Raw genomic sequence first — 10,156 nt, forward strand, 5'->3', positions numbered from 1 at the left:
CTGATAGAGTTTTTTTTTTTTTTTTTCTTAAAAAAAGAACAGGGAAAATGACATCAGATAGAAAAACTAAGCTTCTCTCCCTAAGAATGTGAGTTTAAAAGCTCAACCAGGACCCTTCTCTAAAATGTTCCCCTCTACGAGTGAGCCTTGGCTAGGGTTTTCTTTCTCGAGGTGGTTGCAGGGAGCCAGGAGGGAGGCAGCCGCCGCCATGGCGGTTCGTGGCCCGCGCTCCCGCCGATCGCCGGGAGGTGGCGCGCTCTGCTCAGAGGCCGCCACCGCCAATCTTCTCTGGGTTTCTCCCCCTTCTCCTTTTTTCCGCCTCTCTCGGAGGCTCGCATTGAATCGGCCCTAACGATTCTCAGATCGTCATTATTTGTAACCATAGAGCATGAATTACCTCTTGAGGTCATCAGCGAGAATTTACGACTGGTCAACAAAAGCACGTGATTCCCTAACACCCCCCCATCCCCCTTCCAATCCCCCCCCCCCATATTTGGCCGCATACATAGCAAAACGAAGTACAGTGCATCGCTATAATTCATTAATACATCATAAATCGTGAAGCACAGGGTTATAACGACCACGATCCACAAATCAAGCCCTCCAAAATCACCCAAATGAGCTCGTACTTTGTAAACTCCTTCTCGGGGCGTTATCCAAATGGCCCGGACTATCAGTTGCTAAATTATGGCAGTGGCAGCTCTCTGAGCGGCTCTTACAGGGATCCCGCTGCCATGCACACCGGCTCTTACGGCTACAATTACAATGGGATGGACCTCAGCGTCAACCGCTCGTCGGCCTCCTCCAGCCACTTTGGGGCGGTGGGTGAGAGCTCGCGCGCCTTCCCCGCGCCGGCCCAGGAGCCCCGCTTCAGGCAAGCGGCGTCGAGCTGTTCCCTGTCCTCGCCCGAGTCCCTGCCCTGCTCCAACGGCGACAGCCACGGCGCCAAGCCCTCTGCTTCGTCCCCCTCCGACCAGACGACCCCGGCCAGCTCCAGCGCCAATTTCACCGAAATAGACGAGGCCAGCGCGTCCTCGGAGCCCGAGGAAGCGGCAAGCCAGCTAAGCAGCCCGAGCTTAGCTCGGGCGCAACCAGAGCCCATGGCCACCTCCACCGCCGCGCCTGAGGGGCAGACTCCGCAGATATTCCCTTGGATGAGGAAGCTTCACATCAGCCATGGTAATTCTCTTTTTTGTCTTCTCGGCTTTCCTTCTCTGCCTTTGGGAAGTGGGGGGAGGTGGGGATGAGGATAGCTTGGCTTTTCCTCAAATGCAGATTTTTTTTTTCCCCCCCCAGAGGGGAGAGGTCTCTACGTGGGTCCTCACAGCTCTAGGGAGAGAGGCAGAGACGGTCTTGGCTGAGGGGAATGGTGTTTTTAAAAAAATAATTTGTTCCCAGATCCGACTTGGGCTTGGGTTTTATTTGCCCAGCCTACTAGCTTTTAGATGAGAGATAGATTTATATCATGTGGGGAAGGGTCTTGCTTATCACCGAAATTTTGAGACTGCGGCTGGCAACCGAGGGGTAAGCAGGCAAAAGAGCTTTGGGGTAAAAGTGCAGCCGCTCTCCACCCTCCCGAGGCTAGCGGCCGCCTGAGCCCAGCAAAGGGTGAGGTACAGGGAGGGCGCAAGAAACAAAGCCCAAAGCCGGGCGCCTTTGCTGCTGGCAGAAGTGGGGGTTGCAGACGGGGGTGCAGAAAGCCAGTCTGTAAGCGGGCTTCTGGGCTGGGGAAGATTGGAGCTAGGTGCCGAGGACGCCTGGGTCCTGTTCCCTGTCCCCCCCTCCCCCCACTAGTGTCCCCTCCCTTAACCAGAATAACATTGCCTCTTGGTTGTACTCTGTCTGCTCTAGATATGACTGGACCAGATGGGAAAAGGGCCCGGACTGCATACACCCGCTACCAGACCCTGGAGCTGGAGAAGGAGTTCCACTTCAACCGCTACCTGACCCGGCGGCGGCGCATCGAGATCGCCCACGCGCTCTGCCTGTCCGAGCGCCAGATCAAGATCTGGTTCCAGAACCGACGCATGAAGTGGAAGAAAGACAACAAACTGAAAAGTATGAGCCTAGCGACTGCCGGCAGCGCTTTCCAGCCCTGAGCCTGCCCAGAGGAGCCCTGGGCGGGCGAAGAGTCGCACCGCCCCCAGCCCCGGCCCCTCCAGCCTTCCTGCGCTGCCGACGCCCGCTGGGGACCGGTTCCCATGAGCCTGCCTCGCCCTGGCCCTGTGTTAAAATTTTTCGTTTGGTCTTAGGTCTTCTTGTGTCTCCTTCTCTTCCTGGACTGGTTAATCTTGTTATTATTGTTAATAATAATAATTATAATAATTATTATTTCCCTCCATGCTCCTTACACCTCCCAGCTCACCCCAAATGCGCCAGTGTTTCCGAATGTTGTGTCTGTGGTTGCACTCCTTTCCCCAGGAAAAAAAAAAAAGACACTCGCATGTTTAATGTGAACTTTCCCCTCCCCATCTGTGTGCTAACTTATTTATAAAAGAATGATGGCTGTATTTTGAGTTTCAGCTGGAAACTTCTCTAAGGGGTAGCAGTTGAGGTGAGGTAGTGCCGCAAAGCCGGGCCCAGCTGAGCTGGTCTCGCTCGGAGTAGATGGAGTCCATGACTGTGTGTTGATTGTGTCTCTTTTCTCCCTCGTCTTCCTCCTTCCTTCCCACTCCCCAGACCCAAGTCTCACAGTGACTTGGGCCTGGGGTGGGAAAGGGTGAGGGAGGACCAAAGGGATGATGTTGAGAAGAGGAAAGGAAAATAGTGAGATTTAAGTTCCTGCTGCCTGAGTAGGCCCCACAAGGCCTTGTCTGGGAGTGAACGGAAACAAAAATAATCCTCAGTGTAAAATGTCTTGTGTGTTTCTCTGTGAATCCATGGGTTTGGCTTAGAGGGCCCAAAGCTTGTAAATAGGGGGACAGTCTGGGTCAGACCCATCCCCTCCCCCTTATCCATTTCCTTCCAAGACCATTTGTAGTGAGCGAGTGGATGCTGTGAAATCTGTCTTTGCCGGGCCTGTCTCAGTGATTCGCTTTTGGTATTTGTTTGTAGCTTTCCTTGAAGTCAAATAAATGTTTCCCCTACTCCAGTGCCCTTCCACTCGTCTTTTCTCTGGGGGCCTGCCTCTGCCATCACCAGGCACATCCTAGACCATTCTCCATAGATCTGGGGTATAGGAAAGGGAAAACAGGGTGCTTACCAGCAGCCCCTCTCAGCCATCTAGGTCCCTAGCTTGGTCATCGGTGCTTGGGCCAGGAGACAGGTTTCCAGGTCTGGGAGACTGAGAGGCCCAGAGACCCCACCTGGAGCTGGGGCTGGGGCAGGGGAGAGGCTGCCGCTGGGTCCCATCAGGGCTTTCCACCAACCAGCCAGGAAAGTTCTGGAAACCTCCTCAGGGAAAGTAATGTGGGCCTAAATCCTGAGTCTGAGGGCCCTAGACTTTTTTGGAAATGATAGAGGCCTGCCCAGTCTCCCTGGTCCCTACTCCAAATCCCAGTTCAGCTATACCATCCGCTAAAGGAAAAAAACAAAAACAAAAACCTCTGCTCCATTTCAAAGGCTTTCTCTCACCATCAGGCTTCTTTACAGTTCTCTAGGGCTCCCTCTCTTCAGGGGCCCCACTGACCTTCCCTCTTGATTAGGAGTTGGGGTCTCTCCTGAAATACCCCTGGTCCCACCTCCAGTCCAACTGGCCCAGGGCCCGTGCGCAGTCCTTGTCCATCCAAGTCAGCCTCCACCCTGAGCACAAGAGTCAAGTCTGGACACTTACCCGGTGGTCAATCCCCTCCAGCTTGACCCAACTTCTTACAGGACCTGGAGGGAGGGGGAGCTCATGAGGAGGCCTTGGAGGGTCGTGGAGGCTCCACTGGGCCCTCCTTCCCCCTTACCCCGTCACTTTGTCCCCCTTTGTCGTTAGCAAACTATCCCAAAAGTCGCTATGACATTTAGATGTCAAATGGATAGGGGTTTTATCTCGAAGTTAGATCGTAAAAATCGCCGAGAAGTCAGACAGATACCCCTCACTGGCTCGAGAAAGTCACGTGAGGTCCATAAAGTTAGTTTTATGGTTTTGGGGAGTTGACACCGCGCGGTATATTTCACATTCTCCAGAATGTTAAGTGACACTTTAACTGCTAGCTGTGGTGGGGAAGGGGGCAGAGGTAGGTGAGCGCTCTCCCTGCCTAGAGCAGCCCAGAAGGCGGTGGCGGCAGCCAGGCCCAACCAACGCTCCAGCTGCAGTAAGTCGCTTCCAGCTTTCGCTTTCTCCCCTAGCAGTTTCGGGGCTTGGGGCTTGGGGCTTGGGGCTAGGGGAAGGAAATCTTGCCACCGGCAGGATGGTGGGGTGAGAGTATCTGAAGGGAGGAGAAGATTTTCATCCTTTTTTGTACCCAGTTCTAACAAGCTGGGTGTTTGAAGAGGAGTCACTCAGTTGGATAAGGCCCCAGCAGTGGGTCGGTTGGTCGGGGGTACCTGGTTTTATTTGTGAAAGTGTTTGATTCTGTGTGTAGAAACGGGGACCCTGTGAGATCCATGTTCCTTCAGTGCTTGGAAATTTAGGGGGCAAGAAGGAGGGGCTTCTGAGATCAGGGGCTTCTGAGATCAGGGCCCCTTGGGGGGCATTTCATTGCTGGATATCTTCAGACAGACATTTCCCCACCCCCATTTGTCAGGGGTGTGGGGGGCGTGCAGCTGGGCACTTTTATCTGGATACATCTGAGAAAATGCACTAGTAAGGGAGCCGGCTGTGGGGCAGTCTTGCACTGAAAGCATTTTGAGGCTTTCAGAGTTCAAACCCAAGAAAGGGTCCCTGCCAGTTATCCATGGCCTTATCAGGGTCACCCAGGAAGGGAAGCACAGTTCTTTTGCACCCAATTTCAGCCTGTTGATCCAAAGCTGACCCTACTACTTGACTCCAAAGGTTTGGCTCTAAGTAGGGTCCTGATGTTATACTGGGAGTCAGGCAGAGGGGTAATCCCCTTGAATCTAAAACCTATTTCTGGCCAGGAGTGAAAGGAAGAGCTTTTCCCCTTTCCTAGAGGAGTTGGGGTTTAAATAGACCTCTGGCAACAGCTCTGTAAATAAAAATTGCTCAAGAAAATAGATCCTTACTATCTATCTGTCTCTTACTGTCTGTCCAGAGGAGAACAGAGTTCCTGAAGCTGGAAATAAAATTGAGAGGATGCTTCTTTCCCCTCTCTTCTTTTCCCGTCAGAATCTCAAAGGTTTCTTTGTTTTGTGGCACCACAAACCAGAGGCACTTCAGGATTTGACTCCTAAGGGGCCTGTTTTTTCCTAAGGAAAAGTCACTCTTCTAAAAGTCAGAGAGGCCTTTTCCCCACCAAATCGATGCCCCAATTTTACGATCCATGGACCAACCATCCCCATTGCTCCTGCCGGTCTGCCATCTTCTTATTTTGCTCACCAACTCCCATAGCTAATCCCTGGGATTGTAAATGTACAACCTTGAGAAGCCCTGACCTTTGAGACAAGGAGGAGGCCACAGGACACTTGGATTCTGTCCCTGACTTCTCTCCCTACCCTCTCCTCTAGCTGCTTTCTGGAGTCTGCTTTACAGAAATCCTTTCAGAGGCTCTGAGAGCCAAGTTTGGGTTCCTCGCTTTACTCTGAAGACACATCTTCTCATGAATGGTGCTCATCTATTGGGAGACGTTAGCCATCTCCCAGTGAGGATAGATTACCGTCTTAAATACTAATGAACCTTGGGGGCATAGCTCTCACAGACACCCACTCTGGACCAGGGAAAGGAGTGGAGTGAGAGGCAGGCTGAGAGAGCCACAGAAGCAGAACCCAATAGGGGGACATCCAGAAGACCCTCATTTCTGCTGTGCCTCACTCTTTCAGAGCCTTTTCAGGAGCCCAAATCTCAGACCACCAGCCCTGTCCCTGAATTTTTTTTTTTCCCTTTCCATGTCAGTTCTGCAAATATTGATAAACAGTACATGGCCAGACATCCCAGGGACATCTGCTGGGCATATCTGGACAGATTTCCTGGAATGCACAAAAAGAAGCAAGGGTGCTCACTTTTGCCAGAGAAACCAAACCCTTGGATGATCTCTTCCCGCTACAAGAAGATGTTCAAGTTCTTCCCCTCTTGGGCAATAGTCCTTCCTGAATCCCAACAAGCAAGTGTTGGGGGAAGGGATATGTAGCATGAAGTGGTCTCTGGTACAATCAGTATTTTCTCCTGTGCCCCAGACCTGTGCCCTCTCCTTCCGTAGTCTGCAGACTTTCTCTCTTTGGGTAGCTGATCTATCCTCTGGAGGACTCTTTTCCAGCCCCACATCACCAATTCTCCTTCTCCTGAAAGTCCAGGCTTTTAGCCTCCCCTCTTAAACCTGTACCCTTCTGCCAAATCCCGATGCTGTTCCTGGATGTACCCTCATCCTCAACATGAGGCAGGGGTGAGGAAGCAGTAGAGGGAGATTTAGATTAGTTTCCTTTATTTCACCAAGGCCAGCCTGACCACCACTCAGTGCACAATTTGATTTTTTTTGGTTTTATTTGGTTATGTTTTGTTTCGCCACAGCAGCGGGGTGGAAGGAAGTATAAAGAAGTATAAACAGGAAAGCCAGCCGGGCCTGGAGTTCCGAGTGCCCATATTTCATCAGCTTCCTCTACATAGCTGTGGCTTGGGGACACTTAACCCTTTCCTGGCTGCAAGAACCAAGAATGGGGATGGTGGGGCAGGAGAGGGGACATTGTTGAGGAAGTGCCTCTTCTTGCCTGGCTCCTTTATCTATGGTGTCTGGATGCTGGGGTGGAAGCTAGGGATACAGAGCAAGGGAGAAGAGGGCACATTTAGTCCAAACCCCCAAACTCAGACCTTGTCTGAGGCAGAGGCGAGGCTCCTGCCTGTATGGGTTCCCCAGTTTGGGGTCAGCCCAGCCACCCTAGGAGAACAGGGCTGAAAGAACTCACTCCCCTCTTTTTAGAAAAGCTCCTTAGTCACCCCTCCCCATTTTTGGAATTTCTGTGAGTAATCTGATTTTGGAGGCTGGGATCTGCCCACAGCAGGAATTATCGATTGCTGCAGCACTGTTACACATCTATATTAATTAACCCAGACACCCGCCTGGAAACTGAGTTGTTTGGGAAAGGGGGAGGGGAGAAATGGGGGCCCCTTAAGGAGAATGGACACTTCTCCCTAAGGGTCCCTAAGGTCCAGATTGGAGAGTCACTCAGAAACCTGTGACCTTCCCCAAACTCAAAGTTCCCCAACTTCTCAGCAGTGGTGAGGTTATCTATCTTACTGGACTTCATACACAAGTCTACTCAGGGTAGGATTAAACACCTCCTGGCCCAATTCCTGTAGGATCCTGCAGACTGGGTCCTCCAGCCCTCTGATTTGGCTCTGGTAGGTGTTCCCCAGAAAAGGTATGCAGAGGTGTTAACCTCCTTTACCACTTTCCTTTCAACTTCCCAAAGGTGGAAGCTCTGGATAGTTGGGAGTTTGTTTTGTTGTGTTTTAGTGACCTGTTAGTTGGTGGTATGATGGTATTATAGCCTTCCCCTTCCTCCTACCCCTCCCTCTAAAAAGTGATTAAAATCTGTTAAAGGATTTAATTAAGAGAGTTAAATGAAAAGGAAGGAGGCGCAAATGAGTTGGGGGAAAAAAACCCTCACCAAAGCTATTCTCAACGATTAAATCGCCATTTTAACAATATAATGGAGTTTGCATCCTGAAAGGGGAAATCAACGCTCATATCTCATCAATAATTCATAGAGTCCGGGATCACTCAGAGGTCAGCAGACGGGGCCGAAGCGCCGGCCTACGTGGGGCTCGGAGCCGCTGCCGCATACATTACGCGCCGCTGGCCGCACCGCCGCCGCCACCGCTGTCGCTCCGGGCCTGGGGCGGGTGTGTGAGGACAGGCTTAAGCGGATTTTCGTTCTTTCTTTTGCCAAATTAGCTGAGCCCCAATTGCGGGCTCCAAGCGGAAGTAGGGGATTTGAGAATTGGAGTGTACTGGACTTTGGACAGTTAGGGACTTGATGGACCACGAATAGCACCTCCTTTCCAAGTGTTAATCTTTCTTTTCTTTCCTGCGCCTTTTCTGTGGGATTTAGGAGTCTGTTGCACTGTCTCTTCTCTCTGAAAATTTCCTCTTGGAGAGGAAAATACACGCGCGCGCTCTCCCTGTTTCATTTTCACTGCAGCATCCTTTAGCTTCTCCCTCCTGGAAAAGGTTCCCGGGCTGCCCGACCAGACTTGCTCTGGCCTTGCTGTCCGAGTGGATTCGGACTGAGTTCCGCAGCCCTTGCTGCGGCCTTCCAGAGCAGCGGTGGTGTTGGTTGTAGCGATCCCTGACCTTGGGGTAGGGATGAATGCGTCTAGGAAGGAAAGGTATCTAGCAGGCCCCAGGCCTGCTTCCTTTGCTGAGATAGGACCTGAGCCAGATGGAAAAGAGGGAATCGGTCTGGAGAAGCGTTTAGGGTAGACAGAGAGGGAAAATCCCCTTGGGGGGGTTGGAGGTATGAGGGAGGATAATCCCTATGTATAGGGCCTTGAAGCTGGCTTTCTGCTCTCTCATTGCTCTTTTCAGTTTTATGACTCCCAAAAGGCCCCTAGGGAGGGAGAAACGAGAAACCTTCCCAGTGAAAGGTAGGGACCTGGGAGGCGACATCTGGGCGGAAGGGAAACCGAAAGCGCAGCCAGTCTCCAGTGCGACTGCAGCGCTGGCCGAGGCAGAGGCTGTAACGTCCCTGAGCTGCCAGTAGAGTCCGCCTTAGACCAAGTTCACAGCCAGGCTAGGGCCTCTAAGGCGCCAGCGAGTGGCCGCGCAAGGTGGTCCTGGGCCCCCGCTCAGCCTTGCTCTGCCTGCAGCTGCACTATTCCTCTCTCCCAGCCCATGGGGACAGTGGCCCCCCTCCCAAAGAACCCCTGTTCCAAGATTCCCCCCTTTTCACCCCACAAATCTCCTTCAAATTTAGCCTATTCTATTGCTTCACCGGTCCCCTGGCCCGGGATAATAATGGAGATAGGTCATCAAAAGCCCTTTCTGGCATCCCGGCGAAAGAGACCGGTGAAAATGCGGGAAATGGGGTCATAGTCTTTTTTCAAGGAGCTATTTAATAATCAAAAGGTTGCTCTTCCCCAGGTCTCAGGCCCTGAGTGGGGAGCGGGGCGGGGGGAGCTGGCGAGGGGGAGGGGCATGGAAGGCGTTTTGCGCTTGCGTTTTTGCTGCAGGCACAGCAGAATGAGACGGGGCCGTGAGGCCAGTGTTATTGCCGGAGGGGTCGCAAAGTTGGAGGGTCAAAAGTTTACAGCGTGCGTGAGCGGACCGCGAAGGCAGCTAGTGGCGGGGGCGGAGTGGGAGAGGGGGAGGGGACTCTGTGTGTGGAGAGAGAAGAGAGAGCAAGGGATGCGCGAGGTAAGGAAGACTTGTGGACTGGGGGAAGTTGGGGAGTAGAACTGGGGAGGGGGAAAGACAGACATCTCAGGGAGGAGAAACTGAGGAAGGAAAAACCCTTCACACACACACACAAAAAAAAAAAAACCAGGACTGGTGGTGAGGGGGAAGGGGGGAAGGTACATAAAAGAAAGCGACAGGGTCGTGGTGAATCCTCCACGCAATTGTCTCTCCCAAAGATAATCTTTGAGTCACCATATAAAATTTAATTAAAACCTACCCAGCCGCACACATTTAAGAAATTCAATTACCCACATGTCCTTGCAGGACGTTGGTTGGGGCCAAAGGAGGCTTCCAAGGTGAAGGCCTGATTCTCACTAGCATCAGCCTAAAGGGGCTAAACAAATGGTTCCCCAAACCCTTGAGGTAGGCCTATTGTTTAGGGAACCCTAACCCCTAGAATGGGTCTAGGCAGGCAGCTGGAGTCCACAGCCCTCTGAGTAGCTGCCTAAACTGGAGGCTTCCTAAACTTCCTAAACTTCCATCTTTCTCTTCACATCGTTCTGGTTTAGCTAGTTAATTCTCTCCCAGTCTCCCAAACCTCCACTTCAGTGTTCATCCCAAGCCCCTCACTTCCTATTTGGAATGAGGAGGAGAACTGTGAAGGAAAAATACCGAATGGCCTTATTGAGATCTTTTTAACTCTAGTTGAAATGGCGACCTGAAATGAACCTTGAATCCATGCATTAAACTCATAAGTAAAATGCTTAGAGAGACTCAGT

General features: G+C 52.0%; 1 protein-coding gene across 1 annotated transcript; it reads left to right on the forward strand.

Moving 5' to 3' along the window:
- The first annotated feature begins 335 nt into the window (after positions 1-335).
- Positions 336-3,091, forward strand: HOXB5 (homeobox B5). The gene is made up of 2 exons (XM_006832503.1): positions 336-1,179; positions 1,852-3,091. Exons 1-2 carry the CDS (start codon positions 618-620, stop codon positions 2,097-2,099), a joined length of 810 nt encoding a protein of 269 aa, XP_006832566.1. The 5' UTR covers positions 336-617; the 3' UTR covers positions 2,100-3,091.
- Positions 3,092-10,156: the final 7,065 nt, after the last annotated feature.

The sequence above is a fragment of the Chrysochloris asiatica genome, unplaced genomic scaffold (genome assembly GCF_000296735.1).
Source record: "Chrysochloris asiatica unplaced genomic scaffold, ChrAsi1.0 scaffold00007, whole genome shotgun sequence".
Classification (NCBI taxonomy): domain Eukaryota; kingdom Metazoa; phylum Chordata; class Mammalia; order Afrosoricida; family Chrysochloridae; genus Chrysochloris; species Chrysochloris asiatica.